We start from the raw sequence: 24,445 nt of genomic DNA, 5'->3' as shown, positions 1-24,445 counted from the left end.
ATGGCGGCGATGGCAAGAACCCTTTTCCACGATTATAATTCTAACTCATACATCTATAAAAGAGCCAGACGCATTAGGCGGCGGAACTGCCAGGCAGTAACTTAAAAGTAGCAAGAAAGGATAAAATCTGGAACAATGAGCAATTTTCCTTTCTTGCGGTGCAACATGATTCCAAATACGTTCTCAGATCTAAAAGCGCGCCGTGCTCGTCAGCGTTTACGAGCGAGAGGTCTTCGGGGGGTAGTTCACGGGAAAACTTCGGTCTACCGTAGTCGTAAATAACAGGCGGTGCGTAAGTAAGACAAACGCATAATAAACAACCTGCACGGCGATCGCGAGCAAGCAACGCGGAATGGCGCGGGTAGTGATAGCTTCGAGGCGCATCGAATCGAACACGCGAAGTTAATTTTAAATCGTCTGTAAAGTTATTCGAAACTGAAAGTTCTCGAAAACCTCGGACGGCTTGAAGTTATTAAAAATACCGTAGGCGTTAAATAATTTGATAATTTTCAAGGTCATATTCAAATTATCGTCTAATTTATTACACAACTTACGTCGTCGTTTGAAAACCACCCTCTGGCTTACACAGAGACGTAAAAAGTAACTTTAGTATAATTCTTAATCTTACTATCAAGGATCTAGGACTTTATTAGATATTTAAATATACCTTTAAAGGAAAATTTGTTTGGACATTGAGGACTTTAAAGAAATTCTTTTGAAAGACTTGGAGAAGAAACTCCGGAGCGATTGGAAGTTTCGAGACCCCGAATTGTTCAAGAATTTTTAAGCCAGAGATCCGCGAGTGGCCGTCACTACGAGTATCCCTAGGCGAAGTTAAAGTGAAAACTCGGATCGATGCGCCAGCAATAACTCAGGGAGCAACCTTTCGCTGCGTGAGAGTCCAAGAATGTTGCTGCCGCGAGTCTCGTTTCCAGGAAACTATGTATGAGTGTCGTGACATCTGGGAAATATTAGCATCCAAATCTGCACGGATGAAACAGTATCCGGATAATTTCGTTCATACTTGACGAAGAGTTATAGTCCGGTGGTTTCAAGTATATTTAACTAGGATTTAACAGGGGATATCAGGCCGAAAGAAACGTATGAATTATCGAGAAATAAAACAACCAGCCCGACGATGCGAGCAATATTTTCTTAATTAGTCGTGGCGGATATCGATGGTTTTAAGTAATCGCGGCGCAATCGTTTCGCAGCGATTCAGCACTTGTTCGCGCGATAATTCTCAGTCCACTCGCCGACGCTGGAAATAGAGTTCTAATAATACTAATCGGTGAACTGGATCGCGCTCGAGGGATGTGTGGCTTTATGTTTTGCCCTAATTCACCCTAAAGACCGGATAAATTACGCTTTTATATCAATTACAGGGTATCATTCGAGGAACTAGAATTCTTTTCTCGGCGAAGACAGAGAAAGCGATGGAGATTATTTACTGCCACCTATCCACCTTTAACAAACTTTTCCCTTCAGCTCAAATAAACGACAGATTAAAATGTTTAATACAAACCATATCTAAAATTGTGCTTAAAAATGCAGAATAAAAAATCCACACGTCTGTAATGTCCCTTCAAGCGAATTTAGCAATAAACATCGCTAGCGCGTGTTATTTACTAACAATGTTATCGTTAGCAGCGCGTTTAGTATGCAGATGACACTGTTACAACATTCATCGTCTCCAATAAATCAAGCGATCATCTTCCACGAGCGGGTCCGCGAGAACCAGTCCGGCCTGAAAAATATAAATCTTCCCGTGGCCCCCTAATAGCTTTACCCTCGCTCGCTGCGCTTAATTTCGCGTGCTGTCACCTGCTAATGGATTCGCTCGAAAGTTCTGCTGGAAGATTTCGGGGAAGCGCGCCTCAAAGCGGGCAGGCCGCGCGCTCCGTGGAAAAGGGGGTGTCCGCCCTGGACGGTGGCCGTCATGAATCTCGGATCCTCGAGGCCGTGAGCACGCCGCTCGTAATGTCGCGGAAAATTACGCACGCGGCCCTTGAAATTACGAGATTGTTATAGAATGAAGAGAACCGAATAAGCCGGCGATCCATCATCACTTCTCTGGCCCTGTTCAACCGGAATTTCCGCGGAGAATTTTACGGTGGAGAAACCGTGCCCCCTCTCTCTCTCTCTCTCTCTCTTTCTCTCTTTTTCTCTCCCTCCAGCATTGCCGATCTCTATCTCACTCCGTCCCCGTGCTTTCTCGTGCACGCCACACGTTCCCGACACCGTTTTCTCTTCTTGCGCGTCGCGGTTTTTCCCCCCGTTTCACAGTGCAACGGCGCAACGGCGCAACGAGCCGCGGCCAGAAAGAACTCGAGATTTACAGCGCGGACTAATACACTCGCAACGAGAGGACGATCGTACATCATCCAAAGCCGCGCGGAATTTATTATACGGCGGAGTTAGCGGGGCACACCGCCGCTCGACCACCACCATCGCCCGGCTATACGCGTGCCTTCCGCCAAACCCGAACGCCCTGTACACGACCCGGTGAATTTATGGCTAGCCGACTCTATCAACGATGCTCTCTCGCTCTTCGTGCGTCCCGCACGCGAGACACGTTAATGGATAAGGGCCGTTTAGAATGTAGCGGCTTTCGAAAGCGGCCTGTAAGAAGGGTTGCTGCGGCGGGAGGATTCACCGAGTTCGGAGTGGGCGCTTGCAAAGGTGCGAATCCGTGACGAGATCGCACATCGGACTTTTCTGTCGTCAGACAGAAATCTCAGTAACAACTAAATGTAAATAATGGAAACAGTCGCGAGAGATGAGATTTTTGAATACGTATAACAACCATGACGAACTAACGAAAAAAATAATTGAAAAATAATAAAATAATTAAATAATTATCTCGCGAGATTAAACTCGTCGTGGGTTTCTACCTTAATGGTCTGTAACGGGTGTTTCGTGAAGCTTCTCGAGAAAATTGCGAGGAAACTTGTTACGTCGATTAGAGAAGTGAGTCGTTGGAATCATAATCGCCGCGGAGAAAGTGATGGGACGTAAAGTGGTGCAAAAAATAGTATTTCGAGGTACAAGTTCAGAATAATAGAATGCCGTGGAATCCGCAGGGTTTTTGGAACGTCCGTCCCGAGAGCAAAAGCGAGTAGATGCAGCAGGGGTAGGCTGCATCACGCGTTTCCTGGTGACCAAGCGACTGATACCATCGAAACATCAGGCCTGCCCGCGCGGGCTTAATGAAATTACGAGAAACACCGCAATTTCGCCGGAGAAATTGATTTTAATTTCCAGAAGGCTGTCCAGAATGGAGGAAAGGGAGGGGGGGGGGAGAGGGAAAGAGAGAAACGGGCGAGGAAGAAGAAGGTATCCGAGCACGATACGGCGCAGCCCCCGATTCACGAGGCGGGAATAATTTGAAGCGACACGCTTACTTACGGAACTCAGACTGCCGGACTGATTACGGGCGGTAGTTAACGAGAAACGCGATACACGGCCAGGAAATTATGAATTTACAATTCGGCCGGTATCTTTCTTCCTGCGATCCGATCGGAGATCGGGAAAAAAAGTACGATCACCGGGCCCGAGGGCCGATCTTATCCCCGTCGTCGTCCCATCGGCTGCCTACGCACGAACGAACGAACGAACGTCTCCGTCTTGACGGACGTCTGAATGTGCATGCGCGCAGCTGCATTTCACGCGAGACACCCACCGGCAATTATGCGCATGGTGAAACGCGCCAGAGGAGGGTGAAAAAGAAATCGCTAAAGCCCATGGCGGGAGCGAGCGAGCGTACAAACCGCGCCAGAAGCCTCGGCGCTGACTCTCTATATGTATACGTGGAAAAGACCACGACGACTATTTGTCAACGGCTGAGAGACGGCAGCAGATCTTACCCACGGATTCTCCCCCTTCTCACTCTCTCTCTCTCTCTCCCCCTCTCTCTCTCTCTCTTTCTCTCTCTTCCCCTCTCTCTTTCACTCTTTGCTCCTCTCCTCCTTCTCCGCCCCTGCTTCGCAGCGGGACGAAAGAAAAAGCAGCGGAAAGAGAGATAGGGAGAGAATAGTGGCCTCTTCCCTTCGTCAGGGCCCGAAGAGAGCGGGGCACGTTCTTCTTACGTTGGATCGCGGGTACAAATCGTCGCGGTGAGATCAAAAACCGCGGTGCGTTCGCTTTCAGCGGCTTCGCCGACAACGAGCCGGCCAGATAATCCGCCGTATAATTTCGTCGTCGCCGAGGGAACACCGGTCGCATCTGAGAGCCCCTTTAGAACGGTGGAAACATCGATCCCCCTGTGTAAAATGCTGCGGACGCGAGGAAAATATGAACTAGACGGTTCGGGACCGCGGCCACGTTTCCCATGGCAGGCTAGACCGGCGAGCAGTTGGTCGAGTTTCAGATTTACGATGCTCCCTGAACGAGCGCCGATGTTGCGCAAACCGCGGCTTTCAGCTCCAAGCTGTTGCGCGACAGCGAATTTTATTACGCATCTGGTTGATGAAATAATGGGGAGCGACGGCCGAATACGGCCGGCTGGTATTTAAAAATCTGCGAGCGATCGGCGAGTAGACGGCACCGCGCGAACGAGAACGAACTGTCGCGAAGAAACGCGAAAACGGAATTGTCCAGCCCCCGTTACGGCTGCACTCGGCCAGATCGGAGACCGGGCATTTTCTCCTCAGTCCCGCCCGGTGGGAAACGATTTTTCACACGCGGCCCGGCGAAAATAACCGTTCTCCGCGTGGGCATACTGACGCGGTATCAGCCTTGCAAGGCTGCTACTGACAAAGCGACCTCGCTCCAAGTCGGATTGTAAACCCGTTGTAACGCGACATTCTTCGACGCGCATTCAACGAATCGTGCCCGAGCCGAGCACGTGGGGGACATTTCGCCCCCATTTTTCCTCCGGACCGGGTATAGAGCCGCCAGCCGAGCATTACGCGCCATCATTCAAAGGCCCCGTACACGCGGCGAAGGATATATGAATATATACCCCCCTTCGATTCCGATCTGCAGCAATACCGGCATTACCAGCGCGGTCTATTGATATTAAGAGCCGCGGAAAAATCAGAAAGTTCATTCGACTGTCTTCGTATTTCAATTGCCGATAGCTGGAACCAATCGAGGTATCGGCCTATCGGACGGTAAACGATCCTACGATTGTTATATATATCCGCCTTCTTCTGTGCGACGAACGTAAACGGACGGTGGAACGATCGCTGGAATTGACAAATGCCTTAAACTAGGCGATCTTACGAGTTACAGCTGGCCAGACGGAGAGACAAGATGCCTGCTTGTTACGCGGATTGTTCTACTAGCCGCAACAGCGCGTGAAAAACATGCACGTGGATGGTTAATACGATTCGTTTGCTTTGTACCACCCGGTGCAATATCTCACCATGTGGTATGTCTTGCAGCACTCGCGTGTTACGCACGAGTAAGCCGCGATAAGCAACAAAAATGCCGGGTCTCTAGATATGGTCAACGTAATTCGAAAATTGCCGTCGCGCAGCATAAAAAACGAGACCGCCGTCCACGCAAAGCAGCGAGATTATAAAACCCAACGTTAATGCATACTCGAACCTTTTCATAATCGTTGTTTATACGAGTGAACACAATTTTATGATTCCACGTCCTCGCAAGCTTTGCCTTCTCCCTCTGCTTATCACAGTCAACTAAAATTCATTCTCGCGATTCCAGTTGCGATATGTAATACACTTCGAAACGAATAGCAATTCAATCTATGCTCGTGATGCTTCACGAGTAAGTGTCTGTGGAGTGCCAGAATATTCTACTTAAGTAATTTCAATTCTATGACGATTAACTGTATGTAACAAAGCTTCCGAAAATTTATCAAAGTCCGATTAACACGATGAAAGCAATCGAGGTGAATTACATTTCCATCAAAACGATTCTAACGAACTTCCCACCGTCCAGAAGCTCTGGAGTTCCAAGAATAGCCTGAATGAAATACATCGTTGATAATGAAACATGCTATACACAACGTTCCCCGCAATGATACCCTCTCTGCAACTGTAATTACAATGCATGCTTGTTCCAGCGTTTTCTTTTTCGCACAGCGATACCCGGTGTCCGTGAAGATATCATTCGCAGCGTAAACACAACTTAATTCTGCTGGGCAGAATTCAGGGACAGATGCACATACGTATGTATATATTTACAATCCGTCACGATCGCAATCACCATCATCATCATCATCAACGTGGTCATCGTCGTCATCATCATCATCATCATCATCATCATCCAGATCAGACCTCCCGGCAGTACGCGTATCTCTGTCCAAGAATCTAAAAACCACTCTTGCGAGCGCACGTAATACCGAGAATCGAATGTACCTAATTGGGGGAGGAATATCGTGGAGCCACTCGCGCAATGCTCGTGGCAGACGCGGACTTAGCTATGCATTATTGTTTCCCATTAAACGTATCCGTAATTCCTTCGACTCACGTTTACGAAAGTTTCGTGTAGCGCATAACACGACCCTACTTAACTAACATCTGCTTGGGCTTCGGGAGGATCAAGCAGCGCCTCCTCGCGCGTGCATATCCGCCAACGTCAATTACGCATAATTATTTCTCGCACTCGGAAACGCGGACGTCTGCGCTTCCTGCGCATTTTTCGGGAGGAATAATTGGGCACGTGAGATCCTTTGTGTCCCCTTATTCTACGCTTCGCCAGATATGGTAAAGAATTATGTCACTCCTCGAAGAAACCACCTCCATTTCAAGATATTTCGTGTAGTTAGCAAGATATAGGGTCCGAGCATAGTATTCGCTCGTTTTATATTGAACGCAGTCGATAGTGACATAAAGGAGGGGATCGAAGTACAAATGAAATATGATTTGCAACTACTCTACGAATTATAATTTCCACAAAGGTCTCCTTGGATTTGAATAGTTATAATAGGGTCATTTAATTTATTGTGCTTTCGAGTGCTGCTTTCGTCCTTCGCCTGGCTCCGTTTACGGACAGATGAAAAGGATCTCTTCCAGAGTATTAATCGACATAGATGAGTAATTAATTCGGATACGTGTCCGAGACGGGCCCGATTGTTCGCCGTAACGAGCGAAAGTTGCGTAACACGTCGAAACTATAGTCAACAGGCACTCCCCCATTATGAAATTCCAGCTTAATAGGCTTCCGGCTAAGCGTGCGTGCCCGATCGGACCCGTCGGCCTAAATTCCACCCGATCCTGCTCTAATTGTCATTCAAGCTGCCGCGCTGAACTTTTTCCAGTCGGGTTTTTCAGCCGTGATCTCGCAACGAGACAGTCAAGCGCGCGCGTGCTTGCTGAATTCCGAAGGAACCAGGCGGAGAAGTGCGGCTGACAAACGATCTCAGAGCTTCAAGTTTAATTATCCTACCCGCGCGACTATCTAAATTTATCGCTTCGTGGAATCAATTATTACAATCCTGCGAACGTCACACCTTGCACCCTAAGCCACTGAACACTTAGCCATTTCTGGATCAACCTGCGCATAGGAGTATAAAAAAAAGTTTCACCACTCATTCCTGCAAAGTCCTACCAAAGCAATTGCCAGTCCCATCTACCAATACATGCCGCGATAAAATTTCTCCAGAAGACGATCGCGATTAAACGAGTTCGCACGCGATGCAGGAAGGCCGTGTTGCGAGGATCATGTCGACCAAGCCTCCGAGTCCTTCGGCCGATGCGAGGCGATCGGGGAGAAGGTTCCTCGGCCGGGAGATTCGCGTCGGTGTTACGTGGCTAACAATCAATTAGGAGCCGGCCACGACGAATCAATCGGCGGAGGAGCGAGAGTCGTAGGGCGAGAGAAGGGGGTAGGAGGATCGCGATCGGGGACCCGATCCCCGCGGGGTCGATGCTAATTCTTCGGGGTCGAGTCGTGCCTCGACTACGCTCGCGATTGGTCCACCACGGTGGCGGCCCCTTTTGTTCTTTTCGCTAAGAACCGCCGATATGTGCGGAGCAACCTGACGACGATCGTGATATGCCAACTGGCGCCCACGCTCCTCAAGCTCCAGAGACGTGTTCTTGTGCCACCTTCCCCGTCCCTGACCTGCCATCACCTCCAACGCTCTTTAAAGCTACACCCTTTTATTCCACCGCGCTGATTACACCGCCCCTGCTCGCGGATAGGTGTTACCATTCCTCGACCTATCGCCCTTCCATTTCTCAAAATATACTCGTACGCTCTCGCACGGGAGCGTTAATGATGATGAATGGCCTGGCCGATGGAGTCGGATACCAACTGCTGCGGGAAATAATTGGAACGCGATAGGAGACCGGGTATAAGGGATACGGCGATCGTGAACTTATTGAATCCGAGCCGGGGCCCGTTTCTGCGGCAATTTCCTTTAAACGCTGACAACGTGTAAGGTGTATTATGAATGGCGGCGGGAAAAATAGAATCTTCAGCAACGCGAAGATTGATTGTCTCCGATCGTGGAAGGGGAGCCCCGCTGCGCTCGATATGAGGGAACTTAATATCGGAACGAACAGGTGGTAGGTAAGTATACGGAGTGCCTTATCGTAGATCCGAAATACCGGCAGAAGTTAAGAGTGACAGATATTTTATGGACGCGGTAAGAAAGTAATTATCACAGTTAATCCTCGCAGCAGCTAGCAACAGCTGAAGGTGCGAGCCAATTATATCTATTGCGGCTCGTCTAGTACTATCCCGAGTTGAAGTATCGCCAACCTTATCGCGCTGAGGGATCTGCGTAAACCCACACGTCAGAGACAATAGAAGTGTGACCGTATGAATTGGAATTTCCCGCGGGACTAGTCCCACCTCCGTAGTCAATGGCGATAGCCAAAGCTCGTAATGGCAATCGAAAGAAGAACTCTTGATGGCTGACGATTGCATTCACCATCCGCTGCAATTTCTCCCACTATGATCAGCCTATCCTCCTACTCCGATACCACCGCGCAGTTGGGCCACCTCTTCCTGGAAAGTGTACCATCGCCGACCATTGGATGCCACGGAAATCAAGGCTACCAATTGGACGACAGCCTCTAACGTTCACCTAGGAATCCCGCGACCTCGCGAAACGAATTCAACGCGCGGCACACGCGATGCACGTGCAGATGCAGACCGATGCAGCCGCGACGCATTATCGGCTTGGATCTGCCACGTCACGCCTTCGCTTTGCACGGAGCGCTCATGTTAATTGCGTGTGATCTCTAATGAAACCTGCGCTTTCGGCTCACCCTTGGAAATACTGATCGCTCGCATCCAGCGACAGAGAAATCGGACGAACTCGGCGAAGTCGACGAAGTGGATTTCGAAGTAACGAAAGTTGGTAGCACGCGATCGTTTAACAATAAATATAAGTACTTCCTCGTTCCACTTACAGGAATATTCGTGAGAAATATGGATTATCGAGGACCCTGGTCCTTCTATTTTTGAATTAGCTATGTGCATCTCTAAATGTGATGCAGCGGTTGTTGACATCAAAGTAGAATTTGCAAAGTCTCGGAAGACAAAACGAAAAATAACGAAAGATTCGACGATAATAATCCAAGTTGAGGATGAAGATAATCCTGTCACTCGCAGCCGGTTGATTCTAATCGAGGTCGTTAAAAAATGAGTAGGTACATACCCGAGACGAGTCGCTTGTATCGTTAAATGCTTCGGGGAAGAGCTGACTTGATTGCAGGTATCGTATCTATTGCAGCCCAAGAAACCGTACCCACCCCGAGGGCCCGCGGAAATCTAATTAAAATTAATTTCCCGTGTCAATTTGATCGTTTCCGTCGGACAATTACCCGAATTAAAATACACGCGAACCGCGAGCAATGCGGCGCGGTAGACGCGCTGCGGGGCGCGACACAGACGCCGGCTCAAAACGGCACGGCGCGCAGCAATTTGTGCTCTACAACCCGTGAACTTTCCACCGGGCGTTCCTGATGCGGTGATAAACGTTCCGAGGGGGGGAAAAAAGCAGGAAATATAAGCCGCGCTCGCCTTACCGGGAACAAGTTATGCGATTAAGACACCCGGTGAAAATCTGGACGTGCCGCTACCACCATACCGGTATTCAAAGAACCGGGACGCGAGCCGAGCCGCAGACGCGGCTGGCATTTACTACCCGATACGAGGAAGGGGGTCTCGTTACGTCGATCGCGTATTTCGTGACATCGAGAGGCCGTTTTTCCAGAAATTCGAGGAATGCCCACGGTCCGAGCGGACCCACGGTGCCCGAGCGTAAGAACGGAGAGGGCCCGTTGCGTAAGCGCTTTCGCGCGGATCGCGTTCCAGGCATACCGAAAAGTATCGGCCGCCTCGCGCGCGCGCCCAAGAATCTCTTGCGCGACGCGAATAGTTTTTCAATGGAAAGCTTGTGACCGCAATCGTTGGGAAAAGTATCGGGAAGGATCACGCGTGCTGGCGACTAAATGCATTCGATCGAACTTTCCCTTTGGTCCGTGGAACATGGATGTCGCGCGACCGGCGGATGCAGTGGCATGCGAACGCCACCTTTTTAGCTCCGCTTTGGGGAAGCAAGTTCGGGCGAGATTTTTATAACGTGGGATCGAAGTGTGATGAGAAATGCCCAGGAATATCTGCAAGCCTTCAAAACGGAATGTTTCGTGGTTACATTTCTGTCTAGGGCTGTGCAGATATCTTCCATGCCACGATGCAGATACTTTTTACGCGCTTCGCCACGAATGTTAAATGAAACGGACACCCGCTGATCGGGTAACCGTAGCGAGTTACAGAATAGAGAAGGTCAAGCTATTCTACGGAGCACAGAGGGGACTTCCTTACTCGACACTTTCGCATAAGTAGGTGATTCAGATTCATGCGTCCGCGGAACCACGAAACGTGAAGTACGGAACAGGAGAGCAAGCCGCAGGACGAAAGGAGGGGCGTGTAAGGAAGCCGAGTTTACGAGATGATTGTCCTAGGGGCCCTATTCATTCGGCATGGAATCTCCAAGCGGATCTCTATTGTAGATTATTGCGCCATTGTCCATTGTCGCGAACCCCCACAACTGAGCTTCTTGTGGATCTTTCCTTGACGACGATGAAAAAGAGAGTCGCCGGTCGTGTATGAAGGGAACGAGAGATCGAAACCAATTCTTCATACAGACACAAGAATTCAACTTTTGTAAATCCCCAATTCGGCAATCCCCTGATTTCGCTTTGAATATCAAGTGGGTAATTGAATCGAAGAATGAGAGACAATCAGCGAACTGAATCTAGGGGAACGATCGTCGATGATAAGAAAAAATTGGGAATACCTACACAAATCAATCTAAACTTATTTGCCTGCGATTAAAAAATTAATTAAATATTCAAATTTATTCGAATTACAACCCACTAAAAGTACCAGGAACGAGGTGCGACACAGAGCGTTAGGAACGCGTGGATACACCGATAATTCCTTAATCCCGGTCAGAAGTTAGTAGGGTAAAGTAGCCGAATATGACGACCTCTTCTTATATGAGTAGAATATCATAGCGATGCTATTTCTTTACTAACTAACCGTGTATCAGTTGTTTTGTCCGCACAGTGGCATTGTAATCAATTTAGCGTCTCGAGCAAGCATATATTTCTGAAATACGTTGCAGAAAGTTTTTGAAGTGGTTCGATTAAATTATAAATACCTCTAAAGTGGTAAGTGTATAATGATTTTCACAAATACTGTTGTATAGTGCTTGAGATCTAGTTTAAGACTTACTAGTTGTATATCATTAAATGATGAAGACTTAGCTTCGAAGCTACTTAGTAGTTATCATGTTATTGTTTCCAACTATGAGACCCGTGAAAATTCTGCTGATGAGAGTGAAGAAGAAATTGTTCTGAATGATGAAAGTGATTAATAGAGAAAATTATGATACAGAATGCTTGTTTTGCACAGGTCTTTATTATTCAGATGTGCTAGGTAAACAATGGGTTAAGTGTACGTATAAAGTGTTACAATGGGCGTGGTGGGCCCATGAAAACTGAAGTAGTGAAGAAATAGGTTTCGCATGCCGACTTTATAAAAAAAGAAAGACAAAATAAGTTTCAGGAAAAAACAAACTGAGTCTCATATTAAGAACCCATATTTTTTATCTGCTTATATCAATGACTTTCGTTTTTATTTTATTACGAAGAAACCGAATCTTTGTTATACTACTTTCCAGTAGGTTGCTAAAGAATACATATTCTACTTTTAACACGTGTATCGAATTTTAATAAAACTGTTCTCAGTCAAGAGTTATGACGTTCTTAAGAAATTTGTCTCATATTCGGCTACTTTACCGTACTCCATAAATCCGATAATTACATCGCCCCGCGTAAGCGCCGTTTAATGCCAAGTCGGAGTTAGCGGTCTCGTCGGAGTCCACATATTGACTGGAAAAGGTAATGGGTCCGGGCGCTTCGGTCCCCTGTGTGCATGGTTCAATAAAAACATATTCATCCTAGCGCTTTAATGGTATCGGGCCTTTGCTTTCTTTTGCGGCGGTTCACCGCGGCAAAGGACGAGGCGGTTGCGAGCGTCGGTAGCGTAAAGCCATTAAAAAGAAGACGCGCGTAGCATGCAAAAAAGCCAAGGAGCAACGAAAGTCCCGTGTGCATCCTGCGCGCCCGGCCGATGCAAATCGATCGCTCCCCGATCGGCACCTGCGCGTGGGTACACGCGATTACGTATGTATAACTTCGACGAAAAGCGGTCGATGGCGTCATATTTTAGATCTTATCGCGAACGATATTCTACCCGTGGGCCCCTGCCACCCCACCTCGCCCGCCCGTCCCTCCACCTCGTCGATCGTACCGGCGGCCAATTATTAGTAATTGGCAAATTTTTGTCCCCTGTCGTAATTCACTTTAATGGGTTACGCATAACTAATGCTCCGGGATTCTGGCGAGCGTTTTGTACGATTAAGGGGACCGCCGCGGGACGACAATCTTTCTCGTCCTTATGGGGACGAAAACTTCCACTCGCCACGTTCACGGTTCGGGGCGAACGCGCGGAAGGGAGAAAGTGTCCACCTTTCTAAATACTATGCACCGGCGTGTACCATTATGTCGAGCTGGGCGAGTTCGATTTGCAGTCGAACGAAATGTCGAGCGGAAATGAGGCTTGGAACTCCGCTCTCTTTTAAATCGCCCTGTACACAGATCGAGGAGCGCGCAAGTGAAAATTGTCCTGACCCGTGGCACACGGGTCAGAGGACCGTGGGCACGAATGCGCTGCAAAACACTCGTTAAATGTTTCTACGCTGTTGAGTACTAATTTCAGCCTCGTAACCCTTCGAGCTGCGCGTTTCCCTCGTTTTGGATCGCCACCAGAGCTCCGAGCAATTGATACAATCGAGAGATTCGCCGGATAAGGGATTAGCACGAGATGCACAGCGGAGTCTCGACAACGGCATAATTCGCGTGCTTCACTCACGGTGCACGGACATATATCCACGGGGTAATTCGAGAAACATAACTCAAGTCCCGGCGGAGCGCTACATCACGGCCACCAGTTTGTTGGCAGATATCGCCGCGGCGCACCGTGTCGGCTTCCCTTTGCTACTTTACCTGCCTTTTTCCTTTTAACCGTCTTTGCTCCGCCACCCCGGCCCTCGCGCGCACCCTCATCTTGTCGACCAACTCCAACCCCTTCCACGCGGATTAACCGACTGTGACAAGTTTTCATCGCTGCGCGCGTGTACCACCTTCCAGCCGTGTAAGCTGATACCCAGGACGTCCGCGGTGGCCAATGGAAGAGCCGAATGTCTGTCCTCGTTTCAGCAACGAGTTCATAGAAGCACGAGGAAACATGTGACTGTCGATATTACCAGGGGGATAAAAGGAGGGCCGGTCAGACTTTTCTGGGCCATTTTTCGAACCTGAGGCCGGACGATAGATTCCCTCGCCCTAACATTCATATTATACAGGTGAACTAGTCAGAAAGTTCTAAAGAAAGAATTCGAGCTAATTCAGAATCTTTCATTCGTAGGATGCCTGCTCGGATCGACTGGGGTATTCAATTCACAGGATAGCACTGTTCAAATCGAGATGTGTCAGATGGAAGCCAGCAACTACGGTTACCACCTTTTTTACAGGAAAATATCATAAATTTGCTTTCGTGGAATATAAAAAACCGTACGCTCGAGAAAAACTTAAAATACCTACATTTTAATCTTATTAGTGTTTATTTCTTCCAAACATACTCTTTATTGCTTTTAGCATTACAGAGCAACTTCTTATCATTTTTAAATAACTGAATGGCGTTATTGCACTCAATATCCATATTAAAATGTATAAATATATTCGTTGATTATTAAATTAAGAGAGGTGCGCTGTCGTTTGGAACGGAGATGATCATGGTTTGTGTGCGTTTGGGAACTACGTACAATAATATTGCGTTACGTTTCACGTAATATTTATCATTAATCGCAGAATAAAGTATTTTCGCATACTTTATTGTAATTGAAAAGTATAGAGCACGTTTACGCATAATAACGTGAGATACTTCTTTTAAAGTACGACTGGCAACCCTACCAGCACCACTGATTTACATCCCTATATTAGTCGTGGTAATTCAAAACTAAATTACCTTGGTAATCGAACGTATCGCGCTGCGGTCCGGACGCAATCGTACCGCGATCGGGTTATAATATACGATGCTACGTCTTTATCGACGCAATTCAATACGTCGAGTTTAGATATCTCCACCGTATTTCGCGTCCATAATAGAAGAGCCAATCATTCGTACCGCTGAATGACGCACAAAGAGCCATGACAGAACAATAAAACCGGCGCACTTCATGAATCATGTTGGAACCTAGTGGCGCTTTATGTATATTATGGCCCCGCGATGCGGTGTTATGACTTTCAATACCCTGTCGTTGTATTACACAGTCTTAATGTGTCGGGCGTAATGGTCCCGCGCGATTCTTATCGTTAAAATAAGTTTCGATTTCAATACTCTTGTCGCAGCTAATGGTAACGTCACCGTGACGGATAACAATAGCCAGCGATGCAGCACAAGAATTGTTAGATAATAACATCTGGGAGAGCTTTACGAATGGAGGAGATCGACGACATAGAATTACATTTAAAAGTCTCTGGTGAAGTGCAATCGATGAACTTCAGCGTGCATATTGCGGTTTCTTCTCCAACGAGACCCTGGGCGATGTCCCCAGTAATCAAAACTGATGGAGTTACTTTACGGTTGAAGGTTTAACGACAGCTCGCCCAGCATATTAATGCGCGATTAATGCTGATGTTTCAATTAATCGTATTGTTTTGTTCCTGGTGAAAGTTGTCGCGTAAATTGAGATCACGCAACGGCTGAGGTAAGATGCACGGGCCCTGGTACCACCGAAGCTGGTACCACCTGTCGACAATTTTCTGATGCTTGTCTCGGTACCAGAGGACACATGTAACATTATGCTACGGCTATCCTAAATGTACACGAAGTGGCGTGCTCGTGTATGCTAATCGCCGCGGGAGGAGACACTTAACTGCGTTGCTCTTTTCGCGAGTGAAAAATAATTCTCTCCCCTCACCCTCGCGCCAAACGCACGGTTCATCCGTACCTTTATCTTCGTTGCAACGTACGAATCGCGAACCACGTATTCCACACGCGCAGACTGCACGTTATAATTACAGAAGATAATGCGGGCTCTCTTTCAATGACACAATTTACGGTTCGCCATGGATACTTCGGGTGTTCTGGCTTTCCTTGCTAATTATTAGAGCGATGATAGCCGTGCGAGGCAATTAGGGGAAATAGCAATTAATTGTTAAGCATTCGTTATGCTATTTTTCATTCCTTTGCAAGGGAGCTTAATCTCTAAATTCTTACGCTTTAGAAATTTAATACGTTTGGCTTTCTATAGCTGTATAATTTTAATGATAATGTTGTGAATATTTTTTAACCATCAACTGATACTGATGTTTCCAAAGAGGACTCTGTTAGGAAATTGTTGAATTACTAAATTGTCTTGGAAGAAACATAAAAGGGTTGAAACATTAAGAACCAAAATTTGTATGCTTCTCTAATTCCCTTCTATCAAGGGACTATCATCACTTTAACATTTATTTTACAAGTGGGTACTTATAAGCATTTCTCATTAATTGTTACGTAATGGTAAATTGTTGACCGTTAGTCTTTCCACTTTAAACAGTAATATATTATCCACTAATTGGCCTCCCACGACCAAGAAAATCTATAAGCAACAATAATCAAAGTTACTGCATTTTTATATCAATAATAAGACCAATTGCAAAATGTCATTTTCAATCATTTTTAAGTTCCAGCTTGTAAAATAAAAATTGTGCGAAATGATACAATGATCTCAACTTTCTGTTCATTTCACGAAATTATACTGAAATTCCATTATTTTAACATTTCATAGCACAGAAAATTATTTCAACAGGCTATAAAATCGGATTTCTCATCACAGGGAACAACAAGATCTCCGTAATTGATTATTGCATATTGTCAACACGTATGTACCTACTCACAACTGCAAATGTGATGGCTATTAATAACCCCTATTACTTTGAGGGTTTTTCAATGCTACAGCTATAATTACGTGGTCAATTTGACACGCGATGAAAATAAAATAATGCGTCGCGGACTTACCTTATTGATCCGTTGTCCTTATGCTTGCCGATGGAAAAGGTTGTCACGCCATCGGCCATCTGATTTGCCCACGGTGGTTTCACCCAGATCAAGTGCTTCAAGTGTCCGGCGTATGCAGCAGGTAAAATCCAATTCTCTATGCTAATTTCACTATAACGAAAACATGAAAATTAACATCCTAAAAATAGCATTACCATAAAAAATATAAATTTTAAATTTGTTTACAGAACAGAAAATTTTCGGAATTAAATATTTCTTGTTTCTACACAAGTGAGGGCAAAAAAGGAAAGAACACTTCTTTTACCATCCCATAGTATTATATTATTTGCCAATAAGTAACTATTATCTAATAATAAAATAACATACTAATTCATTACTCATTATGATAATACGATAATAATAAACTATTATTTGTTAGCATATATGTAATGCGCATACATTCAGTACGACCTGTCGTCAGTGGTATCGCTCCCACTTTTTTTTAATGATATCAAAATGGTGGACTGCCGGGTACCACCACCCAGATAGCACACAGACGACTTAACGATGTCCTAAAGACGTCTGTGTCAGATTTTCAAGACGTCTTAAAGACGTCTGCTATTGTCGTAAAGACGTCTATAGACGCTTTTTTACATCGTTTGTCAGGAAACGGTACGTCTTTAAGACGTCTTTTAAACGGCTTGTAGACGTCTATAAGACGTCTTATAGATATCTTTAGATGGTCGTAATGACGTCTTAAAGATGTCCTTTCAGACTTTCACGATGCATCAAAGACGTCTTCGTAAGGACTTGATTAGAATTAAATACATTGTTTTTAATGAAATTAAGTATTTCGAAAAAAGAAGCAGCAGCCCTCCGTAGATTTAGCTGCTGCTGGCTCTTGTTCTCATTTGAGAAAGTCTATTTTCATGCTGATCAATATTTTCGTTTCTTCATAAAAAAAGAAGAACCGTTTTGCAAGAGCGAATGATCGAGACATTTTTTGGCATATTCGAAATCGAAAATATAAATTTCCTTCGTCAAAAAACGCCGATACTCGAGAATGATGGTATATGATCTGCCCGGGTCTCTTATAGGCATGACTGCTGTATCCCACCTGCGAGAAGCGCTCGGCCCGGTCGCCGCCTGGCGGTCGCGACTATTCATCTCGAGCCGGCTTAGTCATGACTCGTTTATGTATATATGCGTCTTTAAGACATCTAACCCAGATAGCACAGGACGTCTATAAGCCGTCTTTAACACGTCTTTCAGACTTCCAAGACGTCTGAAGACTTCTTAAAGACGGTTAATCGATAACGTGTGCTATCTGGGTAAACGCAATCGTTTAAAAAACGTCTTGGCATGGAGGTCTTAGAGACGTCCTAAACACCTACTCGGACAGACGTCTTAACACAGTCGTCTAAAAGACGTCTTGGCATAGACGTCTCGAAGACGACTTAAAGACATCTGTAGACAAACGTCTTAGAAATGTCTTGACAGCGACGTCTTAAAAAGGTCGTCAGACATTCAGACCAAAAACAGTCGTAAAAATGGACATCTTAAGACGTCGTGTGCTATCTGGGCAGTTGATAAGCATACAGAACTAAGTAGCATCGATCGCATAGCGACACGTGTATATATTTGCATATTACACATATAACAAATAATTCTGAACAGAATTACATAAGTTGCCCCATGTTTTTAATGAAATGCAATTACCTGAACAACTGATTTTTGTCCCACACAATGTCCGCCGGCATCCCTTTCGGTATAAGCATATCAGGATGAGAATCCAAATGTACAAATGTATTCCCTTCGAATGGAAGATGCTTGGACCCGACGCAACGATAAATGAACGGCAGAACCTAACGAAACAACGCAAATTTTATAAAAAAAAATCGTAATTATAACGTACGCCAACTCAAACGACGTTGGATTGTAATTTTTCAACGCTTTTGGTCACGTGACCTCTACGTCATCGGTTGTCGGAACGCTCGCGGCGCTCCTAGCGTGCAGAGACGAAAACACTAAACGGAGCAAGTTAGGATGTAAACAAAGTAGGAGGACGCCGACCATTCGAAATACTCACCTCGTCGTGCCCCTCTACCACGTAAATCGGGACCCTCTTAAAATATTTTCTGGAGAGCGACATACTTTTCTACCGCTGCCCAGAACGTGCAATCAGGAACGACCGTAATCCGCGGCGTAAAAAAAATCGATAGGTACACTAATTAACACGATACGATACTCGCGAACGCGATTAAGAGACTCCTTCACGCGAAAGCACGTGGACACCGACTGAAGTATACTAGGCGGGCTGCTCAAACGATTATTTTGCGAATAAAGGACGGACACAACAAGCGCGTACCCCAAATTCTCACGAGACGAGTTTCGTAAGGTGTTTTTTTTTCGTCTCGCTCCCCTCAAAGAAACGCCTTAGAAACCTGATCCCCCTAACTCACAGCCGGCGTATGACGTGCTAATAAATAAAATCATTTACCATGTATGTACCTATACGCGACATGAATGTTAATCGGTTTGCGTCCCGTTGTAATGTTATGTTCACGGAATTATAATTTTTCGTAATTTATTCAATGCAATGAAAGAATGATTTTACTTTGTACCCAATGCTTTCGTCGGAGTAAGAAAGTACTTATACGCGATATTTTCCTTTTGCTTTAAATTACGAAGAAAATTGCATATACTACTATTAATTAATTACGATATATTTTAGGAATATTACTCGACGCATGTTCAGTATGCTTATGACAAAGTATTCTGGCATAAATTCGAAGATGTTTGTTGGATATTTTATATGGAAATTAGAAATCATCCAATATAACATGTTTTGTACGAATTTTTATTATAAAATACAGTAACCATATATCGTGTATCAAGTAGATCTTGCGAAACTAACTTGTTTTAAATGTATTATTTTTACAGGTAATTAACAATTTCTGTACAAGCTATCACAATTTTTTATTGAAATTAAGCATATCCTATTATTAATGTATGCACAACTTTAGTTGGTTAAAAAACATCGGTTGTATTCCATCGCAGCATCTTTACAAATACGCACTACTGATCTTCTATTACTGATTATTCGTCATTCAAAATACACCGTTGATCGATTATAAGTTTATCGTGGACAAATTTAATTCAGGAGCTCCAAGACTCGTATAGTCTACCGCATTATAAGCTCTTATTTTCAAACGCATACCGATGCTACCAACTTCAATCATTTCTTATCCAACCATGAAGCATTTGCGATTTATATAATTCTAAATGTAAGCGATCAGTTTCGGCTCTCAATGACGATAAAAACTGCTCAATTTCCATTTCACGTTCATTTACATTTCTATTCGATGAATGGTCGATATTGTTCTTATCTTTGGGTATATTGGAATTTAAGGAGTAACTCGGAAAATACGCACAATTTTCTGTTTGAGGAATGTAAGGGGTGTTATGATATTGTGTGTGCGCAGGCTGCTTTCTTCCTCTATGCTGTCGCAAGCAATCAGTATTAAAAGAGTTAGTTGATTTTGATGCGATTTTATTATTTAGATGTCTCTGTGATACGTTAGACTTTGCCGCTGCAATACTAGATTCGTGTGAAACGTAATTTTCATGTTCGCAAGATTCGGAAAGAGAATCAGAACTTTCAGATTCGTTATTCATGTATGACATTTGAGAATCATATACATGTTGTCTATTATTTGTACATGAATTTATCTTTCTTTTTGACAACGTCGAGTTAACATAGTTACTTGTTTGAGGCTTTGAATATTGTTGAATTTCTGACTTAGACTGCTGCTGAAATACATCACTATCATTAGGTAATGCAGTAGCTTGATTATATGAGATGTTATTTGTGCGAACCGTTCTAAATTTACAATAAGTTTTCCCTGTTTCTTTAGTATAGGTGCTGTGTCTTTGTCTCTGATTCATTTTCCGCTTATGAAATTTACTTTTCGTGTGTATTTCTTCGTTTGATATCTGTTCCTTAATGTCATCACTCTCACTTGGAAAAGTACTTGATGTATTGTTTTGTACGTCATAAGTTTCATATTCTCGAATCTTAGACGAATCATCTTTGATAAATTCTGTTGATATTGAACTACTAGAATCGTTGGAAGTACTGTTACTTGATTCCACCAATTGATCATCATCTACAGTTACGTTTTCTTTTTCAGCAGTATCATCTATGTTTTGAACGCCAGAAAGTTCCTTATGCAAATCCTGATCACTCGAATTAGTAATACACTGAACTTGAGTGTCGTTAATGCTTGGTGAATCAATTTCATGCTCCATGTATTTATTATCATCCGATTCATTATCTAATAATTCATGCTGCATCACTGACAATAATTCGTCAAATGACTTACCACTTTGATCTTGTAACTTCTTTACTAAATCACATTTTTTTCCTTCGCTCATAAATGCAACCAAATTTATTATTTGCAACAACTTCTTTCTAGGACATGGATTCGATCTTAAATATCGCAATGCGTCGCAATAACTCTCTATGTCTGTCTCCGATATCATAAGGCCTGGCATATACGAATCTTCTTGAACAGGATACGGGAAGTACGTGTCAAACTTTTGTCCAGGTCTTCGATGGAGACTTTTAAAATCTTCTATTTCTTTATACATGTCTATTAAATTCCCATGTAAAGTACATCCAAAATTCAAGTAGGTGTCGTTTATTTCGTCGTCATTCCGTATTTCTGGAAAGATGCACATAACAGCTTGCTTTTGTATTTTGTAGAATATTCTTAGCATACTGATATGTTCTTCAAATATCAATTTTTGAACAGACGTTTTCATGGCTTCCATTGCATTATCTAATAATCTAATTTCAAACTGAAGTTTCTCCTTCCAAGCACATGCTTGTTTTAATAAAATTTCCTCATCGTTTGCAAGAACATTATCATCATATTTATTACAATCTGTTGCACACTCTGAGAGATAACAATTAAATTCTTTTATAATAGAAACATCTGTGCAATCATGCGTTTCATCTGAAATTGTGACGGCACTAGTTACATCAGTACTATCATCTACACAATTATTTTCCGGCGCTAACAATGTTAATTTTCCTATTTCGTCGAGTACAGTGGTCTCAGAAACTATATTGTCAGACTCTGAAGCAACGTTTACGCAATTATGACACATTACATTTTCTTCTGCATTGCTACTTTGCGAGTTATATTTTAAATATTCAATGATATTTTCAATAGTAGAGTTAGATACGTCATCGTGCTGGATATCTGATAAATCAACCGTGAACACTACATTTGCGTTAGCCTTTTCCCAATTGGAAGCATTATCTGATAAACAGTCTAATTTAAATTCGTGTATAACTTTAGGTCCGGTTAGATTGTAAGAGTTTGTAACTGTCGTCTCTTCCTTTTCTTTGGTATATTGAGATTCATCTATCGCATCAGTACTTTGCACAAACAAAGAATTCACTTTGATTCTGTTACCTAAATTAAATGGTTTTCTTAAACTGGAAGGAGCCTTGCGTAAATTTTCAACATTTTTAATTATACTGCTTTTTACTTCTTCTACGTTAGAAACCTGGGTGATATTTGTAATTTGCTCGCTTACTCTATCTAATGCTTCATTACTTCCTGAATTTATATTTTTTAATTCTGCATCAGCAACTGTTACGAGAGGATCGCTTTCAGCTCTAATAGCTGTGCCGACTTCAAGCTGGCTTCCATTTGTGTCATTCGACTTCGCATAAATTTTCTCAAATTGTGTAGTGGGAGTAGCCCAAATATCTTTAGGATAATCTGAAGGAAGCTTCAATACATAAAAATTTGAGCCACCAATAGAAGCTAATAATTGTTTGAACATTTCAATCTCGTTTTCCGCAATTATTGTTATAGAGATGCCATAAGAGCCATAACGTCCAGCTCTTCCAATTCTATGTAAATACGTTGCTGCATCTATAGGTAAATCAAGATTCACAACTAAATTCACGTTGTCTGCATCTATACCTCTTGCAGTTAAATCAGTTGTCAGCATTATTCTACATTTGAAACTTTTTAATTCGTCGATTGCCTTCAGTCTTTTTACCATGTTTTGATTTCCAGTAATATAGACAGCTAGCAAACCCTTCGAATTAATTTTGTTGCATACAGACTCAGCCCTGTAATTTCGAAGAAACATGTTTACTTTCAATACAAATATTATACGCCAGCAACTGTAAATACATTTACCTTGTCTGATAATTTGAAAAGACCAGGCTTTGTTTGAATGGAATTTCGTTCAATATTTTTATTAGTTCGTCTACTTTTATTTGGACCTGAAATGTAAGATATATATCAAAAGTGTGCGATGGAAAATTGTGTACATAAACATGTCGAATGATACGTGAACATTAAGTCGGACCTGTCTCATGGCATTTGGATGAGAAGGGACTACCGTTACGAACTGTTGGAGTCCAATAAGAACTGGCCCATCATCGTCCGGTGATGTTAAAACTGGAGAACACATATACGTTTGTAAGAATGTTTCCAAATCACCCGGATATGTTGCGCTCGACGCTATAACTTGTTTATTAAATGGCAACTTTGAGAAGATATAACTGAAAATTTGAATGCGTCATGAGTTTATATCGATCATAATCTCAATATAATAATATAATAGCATTGATATACCAACTTAATATCTTTCTGGAAGCTAGTTTCCATTAATTTATCTGCTTCGTCGAGTACAAATAACCTGACATTTTCAACTTTTAAAAATCCTTTATCAATTAAGTGTTTAATTCTACCCGGAGCACCGACAGCTATGTGGCAACCATTTACCTTCTTTTTGTCACTGTCTATGGCCATTCCTCCTATAAATACTTCGACTTTTAAACCTACAAGAATAGAATTATTTTATTTACAACAGGACTATAGCCATTTTTAAAAGAAAACTGCCTTATCAGATATTTAAGAGAAATTCACCTTTCATTTCGCAACCCACCGACGCACAAACTTGTGAAATTTGTACAGCGATCTCTCTAGTAGGCGCTAATATTAACACTTGAGTAGACGATACTTGTATATCAATCATTTCAAGCGCTATTATAGAAAATACTAAGGTTTTACCAGTCCCTGACTTTGCACGCATTATCAGATCTGTAATCGACACAAAAGCTTAGAAGCTGAAGCTATTAAATATAATTATGCTATGTTAAATATAAATATAAAATTAAAACTTTGTATACCGAATCCACATCGTCCTAATGGAATAGCCTTTAACTGTATTGGAGAAGGTCTTTGAAACGCGCAAACAGATAATCCGTCCAATATCTTTTGAGAAAAACCCATTTGGAAGAACGTGACATCTTCCTGTATTTTAATATCTCTCGTACGTGGTTTCTTGTGTATATCATGCGCAGTAATATGCGACATTATCCGTTAAAAATAATTTTATATTCCTGTAACAGAGTTTTAGAAACATTACTTGAAATTCAATTCCACTGTCAAAGTAGGCAGTATTAATAACGCAATTATTAATATTACTAAAGTTACTCTATAAGGTACAAACGTTGTTTATTATTGTTACTGTATGTATTCATAACAATACAGAACATATACTCGTTCTCAAATGTGAAGGAACCTGCTAACCGACGAGTTCAGACCGGTTCTATACATAAATGTCAAGCTTCGATCGACCTTCTTCACTATTTAATAGTTCGCATAATCGCAGATATTGTCACCTTTGTTAATACGGAATTAATCAAGGAGAAGTTACTCACTTAATTAACGAGAGAATATACTCATATGCGTACTTGTTGTATCCACAAATAATATATGAGTTATTCGCGAGCCGGCTTTTTCTAGAGCACTAAACAGTAAACAGGTGAGTATGCGCATCCGCCATATTGGGTCCTCTGGAGAAAGAAGAT

General features: G+C 43.4%; 2 protein-coding genes across 7 annotated transcripts in view; both read right to left on the bottom strand.

Annotated features, from left to right (window-relative positions):
* Window positions 1-18,890, bottom strand: part of LOC143370493 (UPF0489 protein C5orf22 homolog) — a 112,757-nt gene extending 93,867 nt beyond the window's left edge. The window contains exons 1-4 of one of the 2 annotated variants that reach the window (XM_076815730.1): window positions 18,626-18,890; window positions 18,256-18,401; window positions 16,558-16,707; window positions 15,927-16,138 (exon numbers count right to left, since the gene is read on the bottom strand). In XM_076815730.1, the coding sequence (XP_076671845.1) occupies window positions 16,111-16,138; window positions 16,558-16,707; window positions 18,256-18,401; window positions 18,626-18,688 (387 nt within the window). In that variant the 5' untranslated portion in view covers window positions 18,689-18,890 and the 3' untranslated portion in view covers window positions 15,927-16,110. Of the gene's footprint in view, window positions 1-15,926; window positions 16,139-16,557; window positions 16,708-18,255; window positions 18,402-18,625 lie in introns of those variants that run through there. The other variant, XM_076815737.1, reaches the window with a different exon arrangement.
* Window positions 18,891-19,375: 485 nt separating this feature from the next.
* LOC143370415 (uncharacterized) lies at window positions 19,376-24,426 on the bottom strand. 5 transcript variants are annotated; one of them, XM_076815514.1, is made up of 8 exons: window positions 24,190-24,266; window positions 24,085-24,133; window positions 23,762-23,974; window positions 23,499-23,672; window positions 23,209-23,410; window positions 22,936-23,131; window positions 22,764-22,849; window positions 19,376-22,693 (listed from the first exon to the last, which is right to left on the bottom strand). In XM_076815514.1, the coding sequence occupies exons 3-8, from the start codon at window positions 23,946-23,948 to the stop codon at window positions 19,771-19,773; spliced, it is 3,768 nt and encodes a 1,255-aa protein (XP_076671629.1). In that variant the 5' UTR covers window positions 23,949-23,974; window positions 24,085-24,133; window positions 24,190-24,266; the 3' UTR covers window positions 19,376-19,770. The 5 variants fall into 5 exon arrangements, with proteins under 5 accessions (XP_076671629.1, XP_076671647.1, XP_076671656.1 ...); XM_076815532.1 differs by having other exon boundaries at window positions 24,085-24,156; window positions 24,213-24,248; XM_076815541.1 differs by having other exon boundaries at window positions 24,069-24,133; window positions 24,190-24,222.
* Window positions 24,427-24,445: the final 19 nt, after the last annotated feature.

The sequence above is a fragment of the Andrena cerasifolii genome, chromosome 1 (assembly GCF_050908995.1).
Source record: "Andrena cerasifolii isolate SP2316 chromosome 1, iyAndCera1_principal, whole genome shotgun sequence".
NCBI lineage: Eukaryota > Metazoa > Arthropoda > Insecta > Hymenoptera > Andrenidae > Andrena > Andrena cerasifolii.
This window is presented reverse-complemented; position numbering and strand designations above follow the sequence as displayed.

Coding starts and splice junctions, on each gene's coding strand:
- LOC143370415 (XM_076815522.1), bottom strand. CDS start 23,948: ATGTCGCATATTACTGCGCATGATATACACAAGAAACCACGTACGAGA. Junction 22,850..22,935: donor ATCCAAATGCCATGAGACAG/GTCCGACTTAAT, acceptor CTTACATTTCAG/GTCCAAATAAAAGTAGACGA. Junction 22,694..22,763: donor TTTTCAAATTATCAGACAAG/GTAAATGTATTT, acceptor TCGAAATTACAG/GGCTGAGTCTGTATGCAACA.